Consider the following 26952-nt stretch of genomic DNA (forward strand, 5'->3'; position numbering starts at 1 on the left):
AGTGTAAAAGTTTGGTCAAAAACTATACTGTCACCTCATTAGCAATAGAGGAGTAACCCACAGTGTGTATATTTGAATTTTTGGGGGGATGTCACTAAATAGATACAAAAATGTTTGCTAATGTCCATTGCTGTATCACGGTATATGTATAAAGACATTTAGTATCATATTAAGTAATATTAGTGATAATAACAAGGGATTTTAAAGTGCTTTAGAGGTAAAAACACTGTGGAGTGTTCATATGCAATGTGCATTTTTTCTGTAAATTGTACATTTTTAGTCTATTCTAACTTAGTTGCACAATTCAAATAGATGAGTGGAATCTTTTCTAAAACATTATTTAAAAATAATTTCTGAGTTGTTTACAGATTAAAAAAAGAGTGATACTAATTAGCTGAATACATTCAGCTAGTCCCGTAATCTGTCCACGTGCCATGTTTGTCTTGCAGATGACGGGGTGTATGTCCAGGCAGAGGAAAGCTAGTACAGGGTATCAGGCATAGATTGGTGATTGCACCGAGGAACTGTGGTGATCTGCTGTGTAGAAAATCAGTCTAAAAGCAAAATTGAAATTTAAGAAACTCTTAGGCCAGTCTTTCCCCAATTAAAGTTTCAGCTTGGTCCTTTTATGCTAGTTTGAGGAGTCTGCGTAAAGTTTCCCGAAAGTTACTCTGGGGGAGACAAAAAAAAGGCGTGGAAGGTTTGGTTTAGATTTCTAAATGGTAATAATGCCTGTCTAAACATCGATTTTTGTCTTCATAACTTCTGTTTGGTATTCAAAGATTCTTTAGTAGTGTGCTGTTTTTACTTAGCAACTTTTATTATACGTGGTATGGGGACCATCCCAAGTTAAATGAACTGAAGTTTTAAATTAAGCAGCTAGAAGCCCAAGATGATGTCTGGAATTTTTTTTTTTTTTTTTTTTTTTTTTTTACCACCTCTTATCCAGGCTGTTACTGGTGTTTTTATCCCAGTCGGGAGTAAGGAATTTCTGATCTTTCCACTGTGAAGCAGTGAAATGGTCCAAAACATTAGAACTTCCTGGGGGAAATAACAAGTGAGCTAGAGAGTTGTTATTACTATGTAATTAGTCTCAGATAAAGGTAAGGGCTCTGCCAGATGATGCTGTACTTCTCCTGGAAATAGGCTTTTTGACTTTGGAGACCTTTCACTGTTGGAGATCTTTGTTTAGGTCCAGCACACTGCCCAGCGTGTCATCATGCATGATAGCGTTGTTGGGGGGGGGGGGCGGGCGGGGGGGAGGGCGAACAGCACTCTGACTGCTTCACCGTTGTTTATAAAATAGTAATAAACTTTACCTTTACCTAATGCTGTACCTTTTTAGGTTCTGTTAACCCTATAAAGGGTATCAGTTAGCTTCTAGAATGACATGTGAAGTGTGCTTGATTTACTTTTGACCCCGAATTATCCAGTTATCTGTATATTGGACATCCTAATAGCCTTCAGCTCCAGTGTATATTCCTTGTTGATGGGGTGGTGTAAAGAAAAGAAAGCATTTTGTGCTCTCGTAGTCTTAATTGACGAACTTTATATAAACTAGGTGAAATGGGACAGTTTAAAGGCCATGTAATAAAGTGCTAATGAATGAGAATGAAATTTAGGCAATTTTTTCAATTTAGTAAAAACCTGAAATACGTAGTAAATGCGAAAAAGAAAATCTCTTGGCTTAGTTAGCGGAGCAGTACAGCTGTGATCAGAACATTTAAGGGGATAGGATGAGAGAAGAAGTACTGTCACTCGTGGGGTGGCATAGCTTGAGTCAAGGTTGGGCTTACGTGAGAAGGTTCTATCCTGACCAGGAGTGCGGCGTGTCCCATATTTGGCTTTGCCAGTATGAGTCAGGTAAGTAAAGGCCAACTGGGAAGGGACCCTGGTAGAGTGCTACAAAGGCCACGGAAGATGCTGCGGTCTTCTGACCTGAAGAGTTTTGTACTTTTTAATTTACGATAACTTTTAAAAACAACTGATCTTGCGTTTCACACGTATAGGTTTAAGAAAATCTACCAAGAAGCGCAGTGAATCCCCACCTGCTGAGCTCCCCAGTTTGAGGCGGAGCACACGCCAAAAGACCACGGGCTCCTGTGCTAGTGCCAGGTAACACATGGGGTTTTCCCGGTTTATGATCAGTTCATTGTCTTCTGTTCCACTCTGATCAAAATCTTTCCTTTTACAAGTTTTCAGAGATTATTGAAATTTCACTTGACATTTATTTGTCCTATGTAAATGAATTCTTCCCCAGTGTTTACAGGTTTTTGCTAAGCTTTATTCATGCTAGTTTAAAAAACTTTTTTTAGGGGCGCCTGGGTGGCTCAGTCGGTTAAGTGGCCGACTTCGGCTCAGGTCATGATCTCGCGCTCCGTGAGTTTGAGCCCTGCGTCGGGCTCTGTGCTGACAGCTCAGAGCCTGGGGCCTGTTTCAGATTCTGTGTCTCCCTCTCTCTGATCCTCCCCCATTCATGCTCTCTCTCTGTCTCAAAAATAAATAAACGTTTAAAAAAAAAATTAAAAAAAAACAAAACACACTTTTTTTAATGTTTATTTTTGAGAGACCGAGTGTGAACGGGGGAGGGGCAGAGAGAGAGGGAGACACAGAATCTGAAGCAGGCTGCAGGCTCTGCACTGTCCACACAGAGCCTGACGTGGGGCTCGAACCCATGAGCCCCGCGAGATCAAGACCTGAGCCAAACTCAGGCGCATAATCAACTGAGCCACCCAGGCGCCCCTCATGCTATTTTTTGACAACACTCTTAACCATCTGTCTTGTCTTCTGTTGCTACAACATTTTCACAGAGTTATTGCCAGTAGTTGGACTTGAGGCTGTTTTCAGAGTTCCAGTCGGCCAATAAATCTCTAATGAGCATCTTTATGCAGATTTGGGTTATTTTGTAAAGGTAGCTAAATTTCCCGGTAGTGTGATTAATGGATCAAAAGGGATGCCTGTTTTAATGGCTGTACCATTGCCTACTTAGTTTCTGAAAATGTGGGCACCACTGGAGTTGAATGGATCAGGGGGAGAGAGATGCTTCACTTTCACATGTAGGACCACACCTACCCCTGGAGGCCGGATGTAGGTTCTGCGTGTGTGCTTTTCAGGACTCCAGTCCCTGTTTCCTCAGTTGCTGGATGGGATCTCATTTTCAGGAAATCCACTACCTTTGTGTGTGACACGGTGCGTTTTGTCACATGCTTTTGTTAACTGATTGAGAATCTGAAGTTAAAGTTAAAAAAAATTTCTTTTCTTACAGTTGCCTCACATTTTGGGGCGTGGTCAGTTGCTCAGATGCCCTTGCAAAGCTAATTATTCACTCTTTTATATGTAGTTTGTTCTTTCTACGAAGTGTGTCACGAAACACTGGTGGGGCGGAGGGTTTGAGTGTCCTTTTCCCCTACTCTCCCTCAGGTGAGCTAAAAGGGCTTAGCTCTTGTTTCCGCTCTAAGGTAAGAGACATTGACTGCTCTCAGTGCCGGGTCCAGTGGTGACGTAAGGAAACAGTGAAACTTGTTATAGGTCAGAAGAAGAGGACTTGTGCCACTTTAACTCTGTTTTTCCCCTCATTTTCTGGTTCTATCTGGATTATTTAATGTACTGGTTAAAATCTGTGGAGTTAGTGTACCTGTTGGCTTTTGAGATTTCTTGGCCATAGTTTTCCAAGAACTCTTTTGAGAAAATGTCTCAGTTCCTCAAAGGGTTTGTCTTATTTTGGGCTAGATTTTGAATCCAGTTTTTACCCAGAGTTTATCATCTGAGAGGTAAACTGAATTCGCTGTGGTTGAAAATTAATTTTAGGTTGATGTGAAGTCAGGTAATCTAAGGGTCCCATCTTTGCTGCCTTCTGTTCATGACCGCTTTCTCAGAGCATGTCACGTTCCTTACAGTTTACGTGCTTATGCTCTATACAAGCAAGCTAGCCACCTGCCTGGAGAGCTCTTCATCTCGAATTTTTTCTTTTTTTTTTTTTTTTTAAAAATTTTTTTTTTTCAACGTTTTTAATTTATTTTTGGGACAGAGAGAGACAGAGCATGAACGGGGGAGGGGCAGAGAGAGAGGGAGACACAGAATCGGAAACAGGCTCCAGGCTCCGAGCCATCAGCCCAGAGCCTGACGCGGGGCTCGAACTCACGGACCGCGAGATCGTGACCTGGCTGAAGTCGGACGCTTAACCGACTGCGCCACCCAGGCGCCCCTCGAATTTTTTCTAAATTAGTTGAGATGCCTCTTGAATTTAGTGCTTTCATAGCCTGCTACGGGTGTGTCTTCATCTCTGTAGACCAGTGACTCTTTGAGGGCAGCCACCCAAGTGTTCAGCATGGCGTGTGTTATGGGGTTGGTGCAAATTGAAATGTTAAATAGATGGATTAATTTGAATCCCACTAAGTGGTAGCTTGGTAAATTGGGTTTGCAGTGAGCTGTTTCCGTGGAAGAGAAGATTGGCTAAGCAAATTCCTGTGTAGGGGGGTTTACAGACTCTTCTAGCACTGTCTGGAGATTCAGAGCCTTCATTTCCATGTCACTTATGCCTGCTGCCTTCTTCTTGTTCTTTACTAGCCAGCATCCAATTCCACTGCAGATTGGCTTTGGTCTCAAACATTTCCTTAGTGTCTTTCTTCATTTCCTAAGGTACTTTGGAGGCTACATATTTAAACAGTACCAAGTTGTAATAACCTGGGGAAATCTTTTGTTTTTACCTAATTTGCTTACTGATTTCTCTTTTAAAATAGAAAAAATTGTCATCAGTAAAATGTTACTTGCTTTATGAGAGATGATTGATTGATGTTCTGATGCATATTACACTGTTACTTAATCTGAAACCAGTGTCTTCCTCAGTGTCATCTGTATGTATTTATAAATATTAAACCAACCTTCCTTCCTTCCTTCCTTCCTTCCTTCCTTCGAACATTTATTCATTTTTGAGAGAGGCAGAGAGAGAGGGAGACACAGAATCGGAAGCAGGCTCCAGGCTCTGAGCTGTCAGCACAGGGCCTGATGCGGGGCTCGAACTCGCTGACCACGAGATCATGACCTGAGCTGAAGTCGGACGCTTAACTGACTGAACCACCCAGGCGCCCCTTTAATCCTTTATTTTAAAAGCTGGAACTCTTGCTCATTATTGGGATAGTTATTTTTTGTTGATGATTAAAGTTGTCTGGAACTTAGTGATGGGAATAATCCCTACCCCTCCCCTCCCCCCCGCCCCCAGCCCCGACCTTTTTGTCTTCCACTTTCCTTCCCCCTCATTGTCAAGTGTCAAGTCTGCATATTGATCCACTATTTAGCCTGGAAGTAGGGATCTATTTCAAATGGTTGAATTCTCTCAGCAGGAGTCACTTTTCCATTTGGTTGAAGTGTTTAAAAATCATTTTTGTCTGTAAAGATGACCACAGCTCATAGCGACACAAAAGCGTGTATTGTGAATGCGACATAACTTGGAAGAATTTTAAATATACAAAGTCTTGGTTGTTACCCATAGTGATTTTCTGCAACAATTTTTATGTAAAAAGAAGAAACTGGCTTTGTGCTCCATGCATTGGAGCTTTGTGCTGTGTGGACATTGCTCCTGGTCACTGGTAGTGCCGCCTGTGATGGCATCTTTCTGTTGCAGTCGGCGGGGCTCTGGCCTGGGCAAACGAGGAGCAGCTGAAGCTCGTCGACAGGAGAAAATGGCGGACCCTGAAAGCAACCAGGAGACAGTAAATTCTTCAGCTGCGCGGACGGACGAAACGCCCCAGGGAGCCGCAGGTAGATTGGCACTTCTAGCCCCGAGATGCGTTTATGTGTCTTACAGATTTATTTAGAGAGCAACTGCTTTGTAGGCGTACCAAATATAATGCAAGAGGGGGGACAGAAATATACTCGATGTTACCATCAAATAAGCTTTTGGTTCTCTTTGGCTTTACTTGATAGGTTTGGGTTTTTTTGATTAGTCGGATTCATTTGTTTTTTTGGTTTGTTCGTTTGTTTTTGTTTTAATTCTTTTCCAAATCCAAGTTTGTGATGATTACATTCAAAAGGCTTTTAGGTAAGATAAGTCACTCTCTGTTTAAGATTCTTCACTGTCCATGTGGACGTACAATAGTTGCCCATTGTTTGTGTGAAAATTTGAGTTTATAATCAGAATGTAAGGATGTGGCTTAAATTGCTTCTTCGTTTATGTGTACATTTTGATGTAGAATATGTTGTAGCCTCTAAAAAGTAAGAAGTATTCAGTTTGGAAGGAACTTGAAGAATGCTATTTATGTTTTTGTGGGCTTATTTTTATTCTTCTTGATATCTCAGCACAACAGAAATTAGGCTGCCCCCCACCCCTTTCAGCTTTAAATATGTATTGATCACCAATACGAATAGGAGACTAATAATTCAGAGGTTGATTGTGGATGGCAGTTGTAAAATGTAGCTTGTTGTGAGCATTTTTCACTAACGTTAAGTACAGATGGGAAAATGTCGCAGTCTATCATTATGAACTTGGGTATGATGAGTCCCTTATGTCCGAATGATACACATGGGCTTAGGTTTAGGTATGGACTGACTTTAACAGAGCACTTCCACTTACTGTAACGTTAGTATATGTGCTAGTTCTCTCTCATCCCTGTGGTGGAGCCTGTGTCCTAGTTTGCCAGGAAGCTTCGGGTTTGCCCGCAGCTATTCATGGTTTGTGCTTTTTGTCTCCGCTCTCTGTCCACCTTAACATTTTTGCCACTGTCTTTCTTGCTTTTGTATGATAAACGGAACCGTGAACTTGAAGCACTTCTTCTGGTAGGAGGGGACTAGTTTTTCTGAAAGTTTAAATTTGAGGGAAAGTCCAGTCCATTGTAGTACAACTCGTTGCAACTCTTCATGCCACACGGGCTGTGCTTCCCAATGTCTTAATGTTTATTTCGCATCTGCATATGGAAGTGGGGCAGTTCCCGTGCGGACAACACAAATGGCGCTGCTGAGCGTGGTGTTAAAGTGGACTCGTTACAGGAATTACCGTAGCCAGCGTTTATAAAGTTGTAGGCTGCTGCAGACAGGGCATTGAGAGCTCCATGTATATTCTCTTTTAATATTCAAAACAGTATGCCGAGGTGTGAGTGCTGTTACCCTAATTTTGGAAACGAGGAAAAACTGAGACACGTGATAGTTAAGCTTGCCTGGAGGTGTGGGGCTCCCAAATCCAGGTTTTCAAAAATAAGGGCGCATTTATAAAGGCTGTATCATTCTGCTTCCCCCATAGTCACGAGAGTTTGTTTAATCCGTACGGATATAATTGGAGGCTAGAGTGAGGAGGGGGTGTGTAAAACTTTGATCCCTGGCATGTATACCTAAGAGGATAAAACCTTCAAGGGATTAGGTGGGTACGACTGCCCCCCGAAGGCTGGTGTTCATTGTCGTTCTTACTTGCAATCACAGTGTGATCTAGGTCTTTTCCAAGTTTCTGTAAAAGATGCATGTGGCATGTTGACTGGTGTTTGAGCAGCACTAGTTAATTTTATTTTGGAAGCAGGATGCCTTATGGATCCTGCAGGAATACTTTCTCTGCCAGCTCACTACAGTAGTGCTGCGGAAAGAGGCAGATTCCTTATTAGCTTTAAGTCTTCAGTGCAATGTGCTTTAGTTTCTCAGTGTGCAAAATTGGAATTCAAAGAAAAATAAAACCCTCTAAGTTAGCGTGGAATGTAAATCCATGGTGGTAACGTAGAGCATCTTTCGCGAAGCATCCGTTATCAGGAAGCTCTTAGACAGTTGGTAGAAGACGCCGTTTATTGGAAACATTTATTTTGAAATAATGTTTTTACTCATTTAAGGAGATTGGTTTAATCTCTTCAGTGTTTTTGGTGTGGTTTTTTAGCCCCAGTGTTACTTATTTATAGAGATCCCATCTTTCTGATCTCTTTTAATGAAATCAGTAAAATAAACTTACTTCTTTTTACATGTGTAGTAAGAAAACGTTGCTTCATCTTGGGCAAACTTGTTCATATCACCCTGACTTTGCCAGTGTTGTTGACTCTTAAGAACATTTGTTGACAACAGTGTGCCTGCTCGGTCACCTTGAAACATAATGTTCTATGGAGCACAACTTCTTGGCTCTTTGTGGAAGAGATGCCAGCTCTTGGAGTTGAAAGTTAAGTGTTCTCCATGCTTGCCCACGAGTTGGGGGGTCTCGTTTTTGACTTTATCAGAACTGTGTACCTTTTCATAGTGCTGGTGAAGTCTTGCAGATACTAGAGACACCACAGTGAGAAATATTCTTCCTTACACCTGCAAAGCAATCAGATGGCAAGGAAAAATAGCCCATGTCCTGGCACCTGATTTTGCATTGTGAATCTTAATTTCACAAGAAATAAACAGGGTCATTTTGTAAAAAGAAAGCAACCCAGTTTTTTAAGTTTTTATCTTCCTAATTTTGTTTAGAATCACTAAAAGTTAGATTGCTTCCGTATCACCTGATACCAGGGCCTATAATAAGGCAGAATTACATTACTGACAGTGACTGTTTTGGTTCTCCTCAAAAGTTTTCATTACGCTCCAAAAAACCATCTTCCCGTTGCTTCTTGTACTTAGGTATCTGGTGAACCCTTGGAGGTTCCTGTCCAGTAAAATTGAACTCTGTCAGCTTTCTAATATTTTATCACTTCTTTCTGCATAAGAGGCTTTATCAGTTAAAGTGTAAAAACACGGGGTTCTGGGATAAATTTCTTGTGTTCTAATTTAAACAATATTTTTTCCATTGTTTTCATTCAGCTGTGTATTAGAAGCTGTCTTTCGAGGTGCTGTGAAGATGGGAGAGATAAGAGTAGATGGGGGAGGTAACTGGTGTAAACATCAGCAAAAAAAGATGGACACCTCCTACAGTCTGGCATCACATTTTCTCGCTTGATGGTCTTGTTTTTATATTTGTATCAGGAGAGATCTTGTGCATGTTGCCCAAGGAGGTTTGACGCCTCGACTAAAGAACTTTGTCATTGACTGTTGGTTGATGACACTTCCTTACCTGCATGACTTTACAGACCCGCTACTCACAGACTGGTTATCTAGCTTTGTGATTCTCACAGGGCACTTTAGTACTCTAACGCTTGATACTTGCCTTCAGTGGGCCGGCGAAGGATCTTTTTTCCTTTGGGTTCAGTGACTGATTTCTGTTAAAACAGGCCCTCCACTTCCATGAAAAATCAGAATATCCTTGCCTCTTCTTATGGTGACCCTCTAATACAGAAACTAAAAAAACCAGCATTACCTTCCCAAGTGAATTTTTGGGTTTTTTTTTTTTCCTTATAGGTGTGGTACCAGAATGTACATTAAAAAAATCTACCTCATGGGGCGCCTGGGTGGCTCAGTCGGTTAAGCGTCCGACTTTGGCTCAGGTCATGATCTCGCGGTCCGTGAGTTGGAGCCCCGCGTCGGGCTCTGTGCTGACCGCTCAGAGCCTGGAGCCTGTTTCCAATTCTGTGTCTCCCTCTCTCTCTGACCCTCCCCCGTTCATGCTCTGTCTCTCTCTGTCTCAAAAATAAATGTTAAAAAAAAAAATTAAAAAAAAAAAATCTACCTCATTTGTCAAAGCTTTTTGTTTGCTCTCCACATACTTGGAAAAGTTTAAAAGCAAGCATAAGAGTCACTGTAACAGATGAAGTCATAATTGGGACCTCACTAACAGTACTTGTTGGGGCGCCTGGGTGGCTCAGTCAGTTAAGCATCCCGATTTCGGCTCAGGTCATGATCTCACAGTTTGTGAGTTCGAGCCCCACACCAGGCTCCGTATTGACAGCTCAGAGCCCGGAACGTGCTTCAGATTCTGTCTCCTTCTCTCTGCTCCTCTTCTGCTTGTTCGTTCTCTCTCTCTCTCTCTCTCTCTCTCTCTCTCTCTCTCTCTCTCAAAAATAAACATTTAAAAAAATCAAAAAAATATAATAACAGTATTTGTTAACAAGATTTCTGTTGAATATGAAGAAGCAGCTGTACTGGAATAAAAAAATCAGCACTGCAGAGTATATTCGGGGGGGGCAATAGAATGCAGTACTTGAGAACAGCCTATGAAGAGTCAGACCACTTGTGCTCGCATCTGTGCTCCATCGTTAGCTGTCTGACCTCGGGCAAGTGCACTCCAAGTTACAAGGCCTTAGTTTGCTCACATGTGTGAAAAAGCTCACGATACCTGCTTGTATGGTTGTGAGGAAACAGACACAGCCTGCGTATGGTGAGCGTTTTATACATGTCATGTGTAGGTGGCATTAGAGAGTGTAGCTACTCTTCTTTCTTCATCCAAAGTATGCATTTTGTCAAGCTCTGATACGTTTTTATATTAGCATTTCTGGGTCGCCTGTAACTATAAACCATGGGGTTGCTAACCTTTCATGTGAAGGGCCAGACAGTTGATATTTTAGGCTTTATATCAGCTCTGTTGGAACTACCCAGCTCTGTGGTTGTAGACTGAAAGCAGACACAGGCAACTTGTTAAAGAATGAGTTTGGCTGTGTTTCAATAAAATTTTATTGACGGAATGATGTGCTGGATCGAATTTGGCCCGTGGGCCGCAGTTTGCGAACTCTTTCCTTAAATCACCCATTTTTTGATGAATTCTCTAAAAATCCCAGTGAAATCATAGAAGATACTTAATGAGGTGTGAAGAAAACTACTAAGAAAATACACAGTTGGTGGCTGGCATGTTAGCATCTTTTCAGAAAAGCTCTGTAAATTCACATGTTATCTCTGTGCTTCTTTTAACAGTCAGCAACACTGTTTTGGGCTGACCTGTCGTCATCTGGCAAGTGTGCAGGGCTTAGGGTATTGTGGATAATGCGGTCATAACATGGGTTAATTGTGTAGAAAAACTGCTTAAAGACTCAGCGGACATGGAGAGGAGGAACAGAACAACCGCTGGTTTTACAGGACTGTAGTGTTTCATCAGGGCAGGTTCGTAACAGACTCCACCTCTCTGCTTAGACCGAATCGTTGTTCAGGTTAGCTTTTTGGGGAGTAGAATCCTTCTAAGTCTGAGCTCTTGTTTTTCTGCACTTGTTGTGACATCCTAGCTGTCCTCTCTTTTGTACTTCAGTGCTGGGCTGTTCGTTAATGTGTATCTTCAGTATTTGGTCCTGGAAATAAGCGTGTAATCTGCACATCCTTAAAACATGGAAGGGATTGTGTCCAGGCTGCAGTCCAGAAATAGGTTAGACCGAAGAAGACACTCATCTACACGGAACATGTCCCGCCAAATGTCAGTTTTGCTTTCTGTTCTGTTTGTGACTAATTGCCCAGCCGTTAAATGCCACAGTGGTTTTGGCAGTATGAACTTCGCGGACTTTTGGTAGGCGAGTTTAGGACAAGGCGTGAGGAATCTGTCAAAGCCGTGTATGAATGAGATGTAAAGGTTGTAGTTTTATGCTTCTTGAACACTGAGATACTTGAGCCATCTTGTTCATAAAAGCTACAGGATGAAATCTAGAAGAACAGTTGAGTGTGCAGTGGGCAGACACATTTAATTGCCATGATTCACTATAGTCCGCAAAACTCTTTTTCTTTTTTTAAGATAAACCAGGCATAATAAGTGTGAATATTCCTCTCCTAACCCTCACCTTCTTTTTTCCCTCCCTTTGAAGCTTCTAGTTCTGTTGCAGGGGCTGTGGGCATGACCACCTCTGGGGAGAGTGAATCCGATGATTCCGAGATGGGACGATTACAAGGTAAAGACGGTTAATGAGCTTATAAGAAACAAGAAGCCATTACCAGATGCCGCCTGTTACTTCTGTGCTTTGTTGAAATTAATTCAGATAAGCTCATTTAAACATAATCTAGCAATGCCTATACTTCCCCCGCCCCCCCCCCCCCCCAAAAAAAGCTGCTTATTTAGTGATGATTTGGATTTGGAAGATGATCTGTCTCACTCTTTAGTTTTATTGTTTAAACAAAATCTTATATGTTTATTTTTTATGTTTTTAAATTGTTCTTTATTATGTTTGCTTGTGTAGCTGGTAATAAATTAAGAAAGATCTTGAAAAGGGGATAGTTGAGTATATTGCTGCATGGTACCTGATAACATAATACATCCAGTGGGGTGCTTTTTGTGTTCTTTTGTGTTCTTGGTCAGCATTTAAAAATGAATGTGAAGTGTATACATAAACACCAGGTATTTTAATGTTGTGCTTTTGAAGAAGCAACCTTATATTATGTATACACTCTTGACAGGTGGATGGGTATGTATTTTTATTGTCTTCAGATAGTTGGTTTATATGCTAGATCCCCAGTGTGAGGCTGATAAGAAACATTATTTATAAATCACTTTCAGATCGCTTTTAAGTTCCTAAAGTAACTTTTACACCAGTCTCTTTTTGACTAGAGGTCTTGTGAGCCCATTTTTTCTCTTTACGGACATTATAAAAATAATTTTTCATGTTTTTAGAGGATCTCATGACCAGTGTTTGATTGGTAGATAATATTACAGGGAAAACAACACAAGGGTACTTAGCCTATAATTTCGTCAAAATAAATATGTACTCTGGGTTTTTCTTGGATCATTTGAGACAGCCCCCTCTGGCACTAATATTTAGTACCTCCATAAAACCTTAAGATGCCGTGGAGCGGCACATGGGTGTTGTAACTTACATATTAATATTTAAAAATGATCTTGAAAGTCGAAGGTAGTTTCTCTTAAAGTTAGAAATGGGAAGTAACATTGTCTAAATCAGTTATGTGAGATGAATCGGTTGCTTGAAATTTTTAGGTAAGATCAACTGCGTTCATAACTCAATTATTCCTCCCGCCTTTCTTTTTTCTTTAGCTTTGTTAGAGGCCAGGGGTCTTCCCCCTCATCTGTTTGGCCCTCTTGGTCCTCGGATGTCACAGCTTTTCCATAGAACAATTGGAAGCGGAGCTAGTAAGTGAATACTTCTGAATTTGCCCTCCCCCTCCAAAACCTTCAATAAATAGTTGAGTGCTGTTTTTACTGTTTATAAACGTATTGATGTAAAGAGGCTTTCATGTAAGGAGCTTTTCACGAATATTAACCTGTTTTTAAAAATAGGGTTTGTGCGCATTCTTGCCTTTAAATACATCAACTCGAGGTTCTTCTGTACTTTTATTTTTTTGTCAGGGAGAGACACGCACACGCAAGTGTGAGCGGGGGAGGGGCGGGGGGGGGGGGGGATACAGAATCCGAAGCAGGCTCCAGGCTCTGAGCTGTCAGCACAGAGCCCGACGTGGGGCTTGAACCCACAAACCGTGAGATCGTGACCTGAGCTGATGTTGGGCGCTTAACTGACTGAGCCACCCAGGCGCCCCTTGTACTTTTATTTTTGATTACTGAATTGGAATCATTAGAAAACCATCCAGAGTTTATGGCAAGGTTGGATCTTTGTTTAACTCTAGGATAGTAAAGAATCTCAAATGATTGCATTGATTATATTATAGCATCTGATTGCATGATTTGCATATGTTTGAATCTTGAATTTTTTTGTGGCATAATAAAATTTAATGCATGAGACAGTCAGTCGTAGAGCTGAGCCTTAGAGGAAAGATTTCTCAGCAGAATTACGAGTCGCTCGACTCATTTAATCAAATTAACATATTATAATCCAGAGATCTTGTCGTATATGGTAGACAAAACAGTGACTCTTGAAGTGGCAGTTTGTAACAAGAATAACTTTTGCATAATTACAAATCCAGTTAAATTCTTTTGGTATGGCATACTATCTTTAGCTTTCTTAAACAAAATTTGCATTTAAGCATTTTTTAATAACTCCATTGATAATGTTTTCCATAGAATCAGCAGGCTATTTTTAGACTTGTCTCGATTAACTTTAAAATTTCTGAAGTGTTAACTGAAACCTATTAACTCTGACCTTACTAATATGTGCTCATAGAATTTTCCATCAAGTATTCTAAGGTGTTTTTTGTTTTGTTTTTTGTTTTTTAAACATGATGCACTGTGCGGACATACGCTCACATGTGTGTATTTATACTTAAGTCCTTTTCAAGTTTCTGGCCTTAGCACTTGACAGGAAATTCAAGAAGCAGCTGGTATTTTGGTTTGGTGTGGTTTTGCTTTTGCTGCCCTGACACTCAGCTCTCAGATAATGTGCCCTTTTGCAAAGTTCTCACGAACTTCTGAGTGAGGATTTTGATTTAGTGTCATTTATTAGGTACTGGGATTGTCCTGAATCCTAAACAGGATAATATACAGAGTTTTTCCCATATGGAGCTTCCATGCTAGAGGGTGACCCTGACAGTGAGGAAGACAGCTGTCCTATAGAAAAATTTCGGATAGCATCGGTGCAGTGAAGGAAAACAGAACAAAACAAGGATGTAAGTCGGCTGGTGAGAGGCTATCAGTAGGCTGGTTAGAGAAACCTTCTCCGAGGCAGGGTGAGTCTGTGGGTCCTTAAGGGAGGAAGCCAGCCCCCCAGGGGTCTGAGGGGAGATGAAGTGCGCCACCAGAGGTGGGAATTCGCTTGGCAGGTTGGAGACCTAGCAGGAGGGGCCTGCGGAACGAGTTAAGCTGTGAAAGATGAAATCTCTGAGGGGTAGATACTTGATAGGTCAGGTAGGGCTTGGCAGGCCTTGGGCCAGTGTGGGGTTTGACCCCGTACGTGTACTTAGGGACCACTGAAGGCCTTAGGAGAGGGGAAGGACGTATTTATTACAGAAATGATCGAATATACCCCAAAGTTGAGGGTATAGTAGTAGGCTAACCTCCGTGAACCGTGAGCCCGTCAACAATTACCAGCCCACAGCAGCTGTCGTTTCAGTTGCGTCCTCAGCCTTTCTCTCAAACCCTTTTTCAGGCAGTCCTGGGCACCGTTTCATTTGCGTGTCATTGAATTTGTAACCATAAGGACAAAAGTTTTTAGACAGTGTTGTGGTCCTGTGAAGAGGAATCCTTACTTTTATCAAATGCCTGTTGAGAGTGCAAATGCTCTAGGCCTCTCAGAAACCCAGTTAACATCTTTGTTTGAATCAAGACCAAAATGTGATCTGTACATTGCCATCGGTTAGTGTGTTTAAGTTCTCCTTCTTCGTCTTCTTTTTTCTCTTGAGAGAAATTTGATTCATTTATTTTGCCACTTCATTTATTTCTTAGAGAAGGCTACGAAGAAAACATGTTGCAGGGCTGCCTGAGAGTATTAACAGTAAAGTACCTCAAACCCATATTAAGGGTTGACCATTGCATATGAAATGAATGTGGGCCATAGATTAGAACCAGAGTAGAAAGAAGTGTTGTCCTCCCAGGCCTGTGACCCAGCTTCAGCACTGCCTACTCCACGGCCAGTCTTTGTCTTTACCCTTCCCCACATCCCTTCTCCCACATTGTTTGAAATGAATCCCAGACGTTATATTATGTTACCTATAAACATTTTATCATGTAGCTCAAGGTAATGCCCCTTAAAACACACATACACACCCCCAGATTATTATCGTACCCCAAAAATTAAACTAGTGATTCCTTTAATAATTACTGTCTGATGGGTGTCAAGTTTCCATCTGTTGAATATCATCAGTGTGTTTCTCTATAAACTGGCAGTCGGATCCAGAGGATTTTTCAGATTCAAGTTTGATTCTTTCTTTAGTCCCTTGGTGGGGAAAGACTGCTGAAGTGGTAGTGGGTTCTAATACGAGGGGGTACCTTAAAGTCTGATTGTCTCTTCTGCCATCAAAACTCAGTGTCTAGAATGACAGGGAGTATAAAATGATGGTACCTCACATCTGATGACCAGACTTCATTTATTAGAAGTAAAAGAGGTGATTTTTAAGTAGAAATCTATTAAGAGTCTCTCCCTTCTATTCTGCTACACAGGAGAGTAACAGGAAAAATGGTTTTCTCGCCTTTATTTACCAGTTTGGAAAGTAGTTGGTTTTTGCTTCCTCCACAAAGTGCCATTGTGGTTTTAAATATCACTGTCAAGTGCAGGCATGTTTTTAGACATTTCTGTGATTTTTACTGATTAAATTGTCATATTGGGCAATGGCGTCTTTTTTAGGTTGGCTTCTGAATCTTTTTGATTTGATCCCAGTAGTTTTTGTTAATTTCCTTCCTCTCTGATATGTCAGGCACCGCCCCCACCCCAAATATCTGAAATTAGGGATTTTTTCAGAACACCCTGGTTTCTTTTACATGAAATAGTATTTAGAGCCCATTGCCTAGAGTCTGGGTATATTCGTTTATACCTGGGTGATCTTTGTTATTGGATGCTTGTAATGAACAAACCTAGAAAATAATTGTGTTTTATCTTCTAAAATAAAAATAAGGAGTTCCTACTTTTAATGCCAATTCAAATTTTAGGGCTGCAAGATTTTTATTTACCTTTATCGTGTATCTCCCATGCCACAAATTCCAGTTCCCAATGATAATATCATAGTCCTCTGTTTACTTTCTCCTACAGTACAAACTTCAGCGTAACACCAAAAGCAATATGAATGAGAATGTTTTAATTTTTGAACGGTTTTTCTTATGGTGTTTGTTGGGACTCACTTTGTGGTCAGATTTTTGTATTTCAAAGTAATTTGAAATGATTGCTTCTATATTCAGGCTGCCACATTGGTTTGGTTCATTTGCTTTGTGTTGCTTTTAACTCTTAGAGATTGCTTTTAAGTTTTAACTTCAATTTTATACTTATGGGATGTTCACATGCTTTAAAAAGTCAAATTATTAATAAATAAGGTATGTTTAGAGACGTCTTGTCTTCTTTTGCGATTCCCTTTGCCTTGCTTCCTCCTCCCACACAAATAACCTTTGTTAATTTTATGGCTTGTCCTTCTGTTATTTACTTTAGAAAACAAAAACAAATTCATATTATCTATTCCACACACGCGCTGCCTTTTTAAGCTAAGAGTAGTAAACTTTATACGCTTTATGTTGCTCTTAACAATATTTTGGGGTTCACTTTCTATAGCTGCTGCCTAGTGCTCCGCCATGGGGCTGAAGTTTATTTAGCATGTCCTCTGTTGGACATTCAGGTCATTTCCAGTCTTCCTTGTATTGCAGTAGTAAAACACAGCTTTTGTATTTTTTCCTGCGTCATCTTTAGGATAGATTATTGTAAATCAGCCTTTTTTGAAGTTGTACCTTTTTGTATTTCTTTAACAAATAACGTGTCATTTTTTTTTTTTCTTTTCTTCTAATCTTTTAGTTATATATCCTTGTAGACCTCGGTTAGTGGTTACTGTAGAGATGTTAATGCGTGTCCTTGGTTTATTATAGCCAATACTTTACCACATCCCAGACAATGTAAGGAGTACAACACCTTTGCTCTTTTTACCTCCTGCCATCCTCTGTGCTATTGTTTTAATTTGTTATGCTTATACATGTGTTAGTAAACACAGTAAGACCTAATTTTTGTTGTAGATCATCCATATTCCTTTGTCCACATACATTTTCAGTGCTCTTAATTCCCTCCTACAGTTCCTCTCTTCTAATCAGAATCGTTTCCCTTCAGCCTGAAGAACTTTTTTTGATGTGGTGAATGACTGCTAGTAATGATTTTTCTCTGCTTTTGAGAAATCCTTGATTTGCCTTAATTTTGAAAATATATTTTCCCCAGCTATAAAATTCTCATTTAGCACTTTGCAATGTCTTCTGGTTTCCATAGTTGCTATTTAAAAGTCTTACTGGTGCCCTTTCGAGGCAATGTCTTTTTTCTTCTGGCTTTTAAGATTTGTTTTTTTCAAATTAGTATTAATTTTTAATAGTTTGTATTCAGCCTAGTGACTTATTTTTAATTTGCTTAGGTTTGACTGAGCATTTGAGTCTGTGAGTTTGATACCTTTCATCAGTTTGGAAAATTCTTGGCCGTTATCTCATGAAATAACTGCTTCTCTTATCTCATGATCTCTTCATATATATTCCTCTTTCTTTCCTTCTGGGAGTATCAAGATCATACATGTTCAGACTTTGGGCTTCATCCAGCATGTTTCTCTGGCTCTGTTTTAGTTTATTATTTTTTTCCCTTTTGTCCAGTTTGAAAACTTTCTATTGATCAGTTTTCAGATTTCACTAATTCTTTTTTCTGCTGAAATCTTTAATCTTTTGGTAAACCCACCAATGAGTTTTTAATTTCAGATATTTTCCACTTCTGGACAGGTAACTTGATTTTGTTTTGTAGATTCTGGTTTTCTATTAAATGCTTCACATTCTTATTCATGTTGTCTATCTTTGGTTATATTTGCAGTTTTGGTTATGTGTGTCATAAAATACTTTTTTCAAATTAGGGGCACCTGGGTGTCTCATCAGTTAAGAGTCCAACATCAGCTCAGGTCATGATCTCACGGTTCGTGAGTTCAAGCCTCATGTCATACTCTGTGCCGACAGCTCAGAGCGTGGAGCCTGCTTCAGATTCTGTGTCTCCCTTTCTCTGTTCTTCCCCGCTCATACTCTGTCTCTCTTTCTCAGAAATGAATTTAAAACATTAAAAAAGTTAAAAAAAAAAAAACTTCAAATTCTAATGATGTTGGTCTGTTTCCATTTTTTTCTCTCTTGATTATCTGTCACATCTTCCTGCCTCTTCATGTGTCTAGTAGTTATTTATGTGCTAGACATTTTGTTTAGAAGAACTGGAGAGACCCCAAGTGAGGTTTTCTACTGTAAAGGTTTCCCCTTTTCTGTATTTAAATATTAAGGGTCAGATGCTAATCAGTTTGTTCCCTTCAGGGCATTAGCTTGTTTTGACTAGAATTGCAATTTTTGTATGACTCGTTACACCTCTGGCTCATCCCTGTTTGTATGTTGTGACCCTCCCACGGTGTTGATTGAGAACCTTGCAGGTCTCTGTCGACTGAGACTTCATTCATTATGCAGTTTGAAAATACTGTAGATGTCTTGGGGGGTAGGGCCTACTGACTGTACATATTTGAGGCAGGCCTCCTCCCTCTGTAGGGACTTTTGTCTTCTGGAGCACCATGAGAACGCATGAGGTTTTGTTCTGTCTTACCAAAACTTCGGATTCATCCCTAGCCCTCTTCACAGCTCTAGAACTGAGCACATGTCCGGTGGGACCAATGCAGTTGGAAACATCAGCTTCCTGTGACTCCCAGCAGTACTATGGGTTCTCTCCATCCATATCAGCAGTTGGCAAACTGCTGCCCAGTGGCCAAATTCAGCCTCCTGCTTGGTTTTATAGAGTCTGTGAACTAATAAAAATGATGTTTATATTTTTAAATGGCTGAGAAACTTTCAAAAGTAATATTTTCTGACATGTGAAAATTCAATGAAAATCAAATTCTAGTGTACGTAAAGTTGTATTGGAATACAGACAGCCATGCTTATCTGTTTATGTATTGTCTGTTTTTGCCTTTGTGCTCGGGTTGAATAGTTGCAGCAGAGACCCTAATGGCTTGCAAAGCTGAAAATATTAATATCTGGCTCTTTATAAAAAAATGTTTGCCTGTCAACCCTGATCTGTGATGGTGGTTCTTCAAGTGTGCGTCTATGGATTGCTGGCTGTTCCTGAAACCCTAACGCTGAATCCATAGGCCAGAACTCTAGTAACAATTGCTGAGGTTTTGCCTCTTCTACTTTGTTTCACGTTTGAATTTTGTTGATGTTGATGGTGCAAAAGCTGTGGTAGGTAAAAGTAAAAGTGTCGGTGCTTGATTGAAAGAATCAAAGCAGTGGCTCCAAACTGCACTAACAGTCACTGTAGTTTTCAATACCATAGGCTCCTAGTAAAATGACTCCATTTTTTTTACATGAGGATGCCCTTGCTAAGCAAAGTTATTAACTGTGTTGTCTTTACCAGTAAGTACATGTCTTTTTAATAGTCTTTGTGAAAACTGGGGCCCATGTTCTCCACATTCTTCATCTCAAACCGTGTTGCCACAGATTGAGAGTAGATGCAGAGGTGGTCATACCGCTGGTTTTGTTGTTGTTGCTAGTTTTTTGTTTTGTTTTGTTTTGTTGTTTTTGTAATCTTGACCTTTAAATGATTTGCAACAGAAAACGTAGTCATCTCTGAATTTTTTTGTTTTAGAAAGTATGGTGGTTTTCACACAAGTTTTGTTTATATTAATATGTAATGATTTAACAAATAGTTAAAAATTTTCTCTTTTAATTCCAAACATATTTATAAATATCAGCAGATATAAACCACATAGACAAGAGTGCTTTGGGGCTCTTCAGCAATTTTTAAGAGTACAAAGAGGTTCTAAAACCAAAATTGATCAGAGCATAAACGATAGCTTTGGCTTTTTATTGTCATTTTTGGTTTGGTTTAGGGTCTTTTTAGGAACATCCTAAAGGTTCAGTGGTTATTGATGATGATTTTGATCATGCTGACGTCATCTATGTCCTAGACATCCAGTGTTGATAAGACATCTGTGTTGATAAGGCATCCAGTGGCATGTGTCAGTTTTTCCTATTTTAGGTGGTTGTGCTGTTAGTGTATACTTTTATGAGCTGTTTAATCCATGAAAAGCAAATCTAGAAGCCACTGAGGATTCTTTTGTTTTCATCAGTTTACTTTCCATTCATTTGTTTGGCCTTTCACATTTCAACTCAGAAATGATTCGCCTGCTCTAGCTGGAACTGACGTTATTTGGAAAAGTTTAAAGATGGCAAGCCATATGAATTTGACTTTCTTGCGGTCTGTTGTTGGATTGACTCTTAGTTATGTTAAAGTTATGTAGGCGGTAATAGTTGTCCAGTTCACTAGCCACAGTCTTACACGATAGAGAAAAATAAATCTTTCAAGGATCACCACGTGTCCCTTTGAAAGGCTGTGCCATCCAGGAAGATCACTGTAACTTAATTCAATTTTAAAGAAACTTTGGTTTTCATGTGAATTCCACATTCATTGGACAGTTTCCAAATGTGTGCCATTTCTAAGCCATTTCATTAATAATACAGGAGTGGAAAAATCCCATACACAAACAACTTGGAAAGGTATAGGAAGAGAAGGGGCCTGAAGTAGCATCAGTTATAATTTAGTTAGCATTAATCGAGTTAACCATGCTCACAAGTAGGAAGATGTTCGTGAAAATTTGAAACACACTTTATGTTTGAGGATGTTATCCAGTTCACTGACAAGTCTTTCTCTGTGGTGGCTGAATCTTAGTGTTTTTCAGTTGTTTGGGCAATGGATTTGAGCCTTAAAAGTGAAAGTACTCTCTCGCACTCTGATGGCAGCATCTGCACTGGGAATGAGAGGAGGTGAAAAACCCAGTCTTTTCCTGTTTTTAGAACTACTTCATTCTCTGCAATCTCTTTCCTTAGATGCATTGCTCCGTTTGTCTTTATTTTCTTGCCCTCTGTTAACTTGGATTCCATTTATGCTGACCAGGTCTTTAGAGGTATGCGGCATTTCCTTTTAAGACAGGACATCGCACGGGTGCCTGGGTGGCTCCCTCGGTTAAGCGTCTGGCTCTTGATTCCGGCTCAGGTCATGATCTTGGGGTTTGTGGGATCAAGGCCCACGTCGGGCCTTGCTGCGCTGACAGCACGGAGTCGGCTTGGGATCTCTCTCTCTCCTTCTCTCTGCCCCTCCCCTGCTCGCTCGCTCGCTCACTCACTCTCCCTCTAAAAATAAATAAATAAACAGGTTTTATAAAAAAATACATGTTAAAGGTAACAATTTATATTCATCTCACAGATACCATTTTTTTGTTTCAGCCAGTAAGAGCCAGTCAGCTTGTCTGATTTTAAAAGGAAAATTAAAAGACAAAAATCTGTAAATACCGTGAGATCACTTTAAGGTAGACTAAATCCAACTCATTTAATTCTGCCTTGAAGTATCAGCACCCTGTGTTAGCGCTGGAATAGATCCAGCCTTTCATGGGGATCCAAAGAAGACAAGCAGCCAGCCACCACGTAGAGTCCCACCTTATACCTAGGAACCATTTCCTTGCATGTTTGAAAGTGACGATTTTCTTTCCTGTGAAGGCTCTAAGGCCCAGCAGCTTCTGCAAGGACTGCAGGCGAGTGATGAAAGCCAGCAACTCCAGGCGGTTATCGAAATGTGTCAGTTATTGGTCATGGGAAATGAAGAGACGCTGGGAGGGTTTCCCGTCAAGAGTGTCGTTCCTGCTTTGGTAAGAGACTTCCCCCCTCTTTCTACCTTAGTTGTTCTCTGGATGCTACCGTGAAAGCACGAGTAGTGTCATCGTGAATTTTAAAATACGGTAGAACTAAGAGAGAGCGGATTGTGGCTTCATGCTTAGAGAACTCGTGACTGATTGTAATAATGAATCAGTACATCTGCTAAACTACTTCTTTGTAAGTAGTTACCCATCTTTGATACGTAAATGACTGGTCTTAAATTTCCAGTTGTTTGTCCCATCGGGTAGGACCTAGACTTACTGCGCCAAAATTGACACGCTTTCTCTTTTAAACTGGTGATACATACGCAGTACTAAACGGCTCGCTTGTGGGCTGTCTTTGTGGGTCACAAAGGTTTCATGTTTGATAATTGTATGCAATGGCAGAGCATTCAAGCCAGAATACCACATGAATCCCTCCAGGTTAGGTGTTACGTTAAGCAAAAATCAAAGAAACAAAACAAAAAAATCTTCTCGTGACTTTTCAACACGGTTGTGAGTTGATGTTTAAAATTTTATTAACATCTTAATCGCTTAAGCTTTTTAATGGAAAACAACAGGAAGAGAAATTGCCGCTACTAAATATGTGCCCCTGAGTCTTAAATAGTGGCTTGGTGGTTTTCTGAGTTCAAGATGAGAACACTTGGCTATAATTGAAAATTAAAATTTAAGTCGACTAAAAGACTAACATAAACATCATGAACACACTCAGCATATTTTACCTTGGAAGTTAAAAATAAGTATCATGTTAAGTCTTGTTGACGGAAATTTGGTTGAGATACGGGATCGCCCCATTTGATCACATTATCAAATCGTGGGGGCAGTTGAATGAGCTCATTGAAACACAGGGTGACATGGTCTTTGTTTTGTCTGTTCTTGTTGGGTGGCTCCGCTCTGGCAGGGGTGATAAAGGATGGGCCGGTTTCTTTACCTTCTGCCACGCAGACCTCTGGGTAATGGACACTAGCATTTAAATATTACCAGTGCCATTCTGTTGAAGGCTGGAATGTTGATTTCTGAATGTGTAATGAAAGCAGTATTCATTTTTCTGTCTTTACATTTTGCCTCTGTTAATATTCACACTCACCCCACTCATTTCCCCACTCGTTACAAAATAACCACAAAGAGCTAGGTTTATCTTATGTTACCTAAAATGCAGTTTTTATTAGTCGGATAAAGAGGCTATTAAATCTAGGCACAGATGTTGGCACATAATGTAATTTACTTAATTTCTTAGTTGTTGATTAGATTTGAGTGCTCAGTAGGCCTGCACAAGTCAGCTCTTGCTATTAATACTGACTGCTGTTAATGAATTGGCCAGATTTATCTTGTATCATAATTGAATATTGTGATTATATATCCATCCATCACCATTCACTTGTGTGACTGTAGTCATTTTTGGTGATGAGGAATCTATAGCAGTTTTTCCCAAACATGGTCTGTAAGGTTCATTCTACCTTAAGAATTGAAGAACTTGTTTCTTTTCTTGTTAACGTTAACAACCCCTTTCAGTTTACAGTGGGTGTTTTAGATGACTGATTGTGGATGGTTTTGAGTGCCACTGAACCCCAAAATGGGGCATGTGTGTATGTGTTTGTGTGTGTGTTTTAACAAAAAGTTATCAGGTCCTTTAGTATGTGTGTATACCTTACCCAGCATAATTCAGAGCTGAGAAGGCACTTCTATGAAATGAATATTGTATTAGAATATCTCACGTCCATTATTAAATAATTTAATTGAAAGGTACTTTATAGCTTAAATTCTACGCATTAAAATTTTTCCATTTAGAACTAGAAGACTGTGACAGATTGCTTCCACAAATAGGAAATTTCTTTGGTAGCTTTGGCTGCTTCAGGAGGATGGACAATTTACATATATACCCCTAGAAGTATAGGGGTATTCCCACCTTTGAAAAACATGGCTGAAATTTGCTTAAGGACGTTTCCACAAGAGAAAGTAAACAAAATATTTAGATTCTCTCCTGTATTTGTAGAATAATTACATTAACTTGGGTTTTAATTAGTGCATAATTTGTTTCTGATGTGATCAATTTTGTGTTTAGATTCTATACTACTGTGCATATTACAGCTGAGTTAAATGGTGTTTGGTTCAACTTGTAGAGGAGCTTATTTACAAGAGATGAAGCATTGGCCTTGACTCTGTACTGACAGCTGTTCACAAACATCAGTGCATTGCCGGTCTGTTTGTTTTTGTATTAAGTATTTATTGATGCCTGGGATTCTGAAGGGGGGCTGGAGGTAACCAGAGTAGTTGGTTATAGGTGACAAGAAAGCTTTCTTTTTGACCTGGATCATGAAAGGGGATGATCATCTAGCAGAGTTCCGAAGTGAGCTCTATAGTCTGTGAGTCATGCCGTCCTTAATATAAATCATTTCTTGTGTGTGTGTGCTAGGTTTTATCTTGATGTTATTTTTGTATGATAAAAGTCTTGAACCATACTTTCCATTTCCGTTGACATAGAGGAAGAAACCGTTCTTCTAGGGCTTTCCTCTAAGAATATAGATAGCTTCTAACACTTTGTTATCTTTTTTAACAGATAACATTACTGCAGATGGAACATAATTTCGATATTGTAAGTATGTGGTATATTTTGAATATCCCAAATTTAAATTTTGGGTTCTCATTGAGTAAAAGTGCCTTCTTGTTTTCCAGATGAACCATGCTTGTCGAGCCTTAACATACATGATGGAAGCACTTCCTCGATCATCTGCTGTTGTCGTAGATGCAATTCCCGTCTTCTTAGAAAAGGTAATCCTGCTTTTGCTCAGCTCGTTCGGTAGCAGGTGTAGGGGAATCCAGTCGAGGACTCTTGACTTCTAAATTCTAAAGTGGTACATCACATTGTAAGGCCACCTTAAAGGACATTTTTTTTAGTGTCTGTTTTCTAGTCAAAGTATATTTTGTAGCCAAGATTCCAGAAAAATATTTTATGTTTAGCAGACCAGTAGTTTAAAGTTGATGCTAATAAAGCATTTCATAGAATCATTTCAGCTTTATAATTTTTAATGGAAGCAGTTTACCACATTACTATAAAATCTTTCAGAGAAGAACTTCAAGCACTTAATTAAAATAATCTCATTCTAGAAAATATCCCAGTGAGGTTGGTAGCTATTTATACCCTCATGTTACATCTGAGAAGGCTGAGACAGACAAAGTGCCTTGTTCAAGGTCATAAAGTCAGTCAGTGGAGAAAGGAAATTTTTTCATGTGGCCTGTGGTAGGTTGTGTTTTTGGTCTGTTTTAAGGGCCTCTTTCTTTTTTAATGCATAATAAAATTTGCATTGTCTGATAACCTTGGAATAGGATATAAAGCGTAAAAGCTAACTTTTAAAATTTGTTACATAAAACCACCCATTTATTGTAAATCTGAAGATTTCAAGTCATTTCATTGGGTTTAGCTTACTCTCTATGGAAAACCTATTTTTCTGTGTCCTAAAACAGAGCAAGGTAGTCGGAAGGAAACCATAGTGACTGTATGTTCTAGCTTAAGCTCATAAATCACTGGTTTTCTATGGTGGGTTTCATGTCAGAGGCAGTATAGAGATTGATGGAAATTAGAGAAAATAACTGTTTATTCGTGTAGAAGATAAGCGACTAGAAAAGAGCTTGAATGATGGGCTTAAGTTACCTATTTTTATGTTCCCAGCTGCAGGTTATTCAGTGTATTGATGTGGCAGAGCAGGCCTTGACCGCCTTGGAGATGTTATCACGCAGACACAGTAAAGCCATTCTACAGGCGGTAGGTGTTGCCACCCAAGGACTGTATTTCGTTTCAAGGGGGATCTTAGATCCACATTTGTCCTAGCTCCTAGATTGCAATCTCTGTAAGGTACGCATGATGTTTCCAAAGTGATGTGTTAGACTTCATAGTAGTTTTGTTTGTTTGTTTGTTTAGTTGCTGTTAGAGGGCATTTCTTCACTTGAATGGTTTCCTGTGTTTTAGGGTGGTTTGGCAGACTGCTTGCTGTATCTAGAGTTCTTCAGCATAAATGCCCAAAGAAATGCACTAGCGATCGCCGCCAATTGCTGCCAGAGTATCACGCCGGATGAATTTCATTTTGTGGCAGATTCCCTCCCGTTGCTCACCCAAAGGCTAACCCATCAGGTAAAACATGAATCTGTTTTGTGTGTCATAACATGTTTTTACTATGTCTTTTAAAATGCCACTTTCATCTAGGGCTTTCACTCTTCCAATTGGATAGATAAATTGGAAATACTCTGATCCATGTTTCTTTCCTCTGTGCTTTCCAGTCGCGTACCACATTAGGTTGTGGTATACAATTTGGTGGACTTACCCAAATGACCAGCATTTCATATGTTTGATGTCTTCATATTTTGACTTTAAGGGATGGAAATGGTTATTTCAGCAAACATTGAGTGTTTCTTGTGTGATAAAATCAGAGTTTCCTTTCGGAGCGATCATCTCGCCTGTAAGGCATTGGGTTAGTCAGGAAAGACTAGGAAGTTATGGGCTCAGATCGGAGGTGAGAAGAGACTGTGTCCCAAATAGAAATGAACTGGAAAAAAAATGCAGACTGTGGCCGTCTGAGGTTGGGGAAGAGCAGGAGCCATTATTTGGGAGATGGAAGTGGTGGGCCTGGTGATGGAGGATGAGAAGCAGGAGACCCTGGTGTGGAGGACTGTGAGTTAAGCTTCATTGTGGGGAAATCAAAAAAAAATTTTTTTTAATGCAAATCAATTTTTTTTTTAATTCTTTTTAATGTTTATTTATTTTTGAGAGAGAGAGCGAGCGAGCGAGCATGAGCAGGGGAGGGGCAGAGAGAGGGCGAGACACAGAATCTGAAGCAGGTTCCAGGCTCTGAGCTGTCAGCACAGAGCCCGACGCGGGGCACGAACCCACAGACCACGAGATCATGACCTGAGCCGAAGTCGGACGCTCAACCGACTGAGCCACCCAGG

The 26952-nt window shown here is 40.0% G+C and overlaps 1 protein-coding gene across 8 annotated transcripts in view; it reads left to right on the forward strand.

Annotated features, from left to right (window-relative positions):
- Positions 1–26952, forward strand: part of TRIP12 (thyroid hormone receptor interactor 12) — a 140983-nt gene that overhangs the window by 70330 nt on the left and 43701 nt on the right. For all 8 annotated transcript variants that reach the window (XM_058702266.1, XM_058702245.1, XM_058702287.1 and 5 more), the window contains 9 exons: positions 2010–2115; positions 5621–5757; positions 11592–11675; positions 12770–12865; positions 21857–22005; positions 24569–24604; positions 24685–24780; positions 25679–25771; positions 25976–26137. In XM_058702266.1, coding sequence (XP_058558249.1) covers positions 2010–2115; positions 5621–5757; positions 11592–11675; positions 12770–12865; positions 21857–22005; positions 24569–24604; positions 24685–24780; positions 25679–25771; positions 25976–26137 — 959 coding nt within the window. The remainder of the gene's footprint in view (positions 1–2009; positions 2116–5620; positions 5758–11591; positions 11676–12769; positions 12866–21856; positions 22006–24568; positions 24605–24684; positions 24781–25678; positions 25772–25975; positions 26138–26952) is intronic.

Source organism: Neofelis nebulosa, chromosome 2 (genome assembly GCF_028018385.1).
Source record: "Neofelis nebulosa isolate mNeoNeb1 chromosome 2, mNeoNeb1.pri, whole genome shotgun sequence".
NCBI lineage: Eukaryota > Metazoa > Chordata > Mammalia > Carnivora > Felidae > Neofelis > Neofelis nebulosa.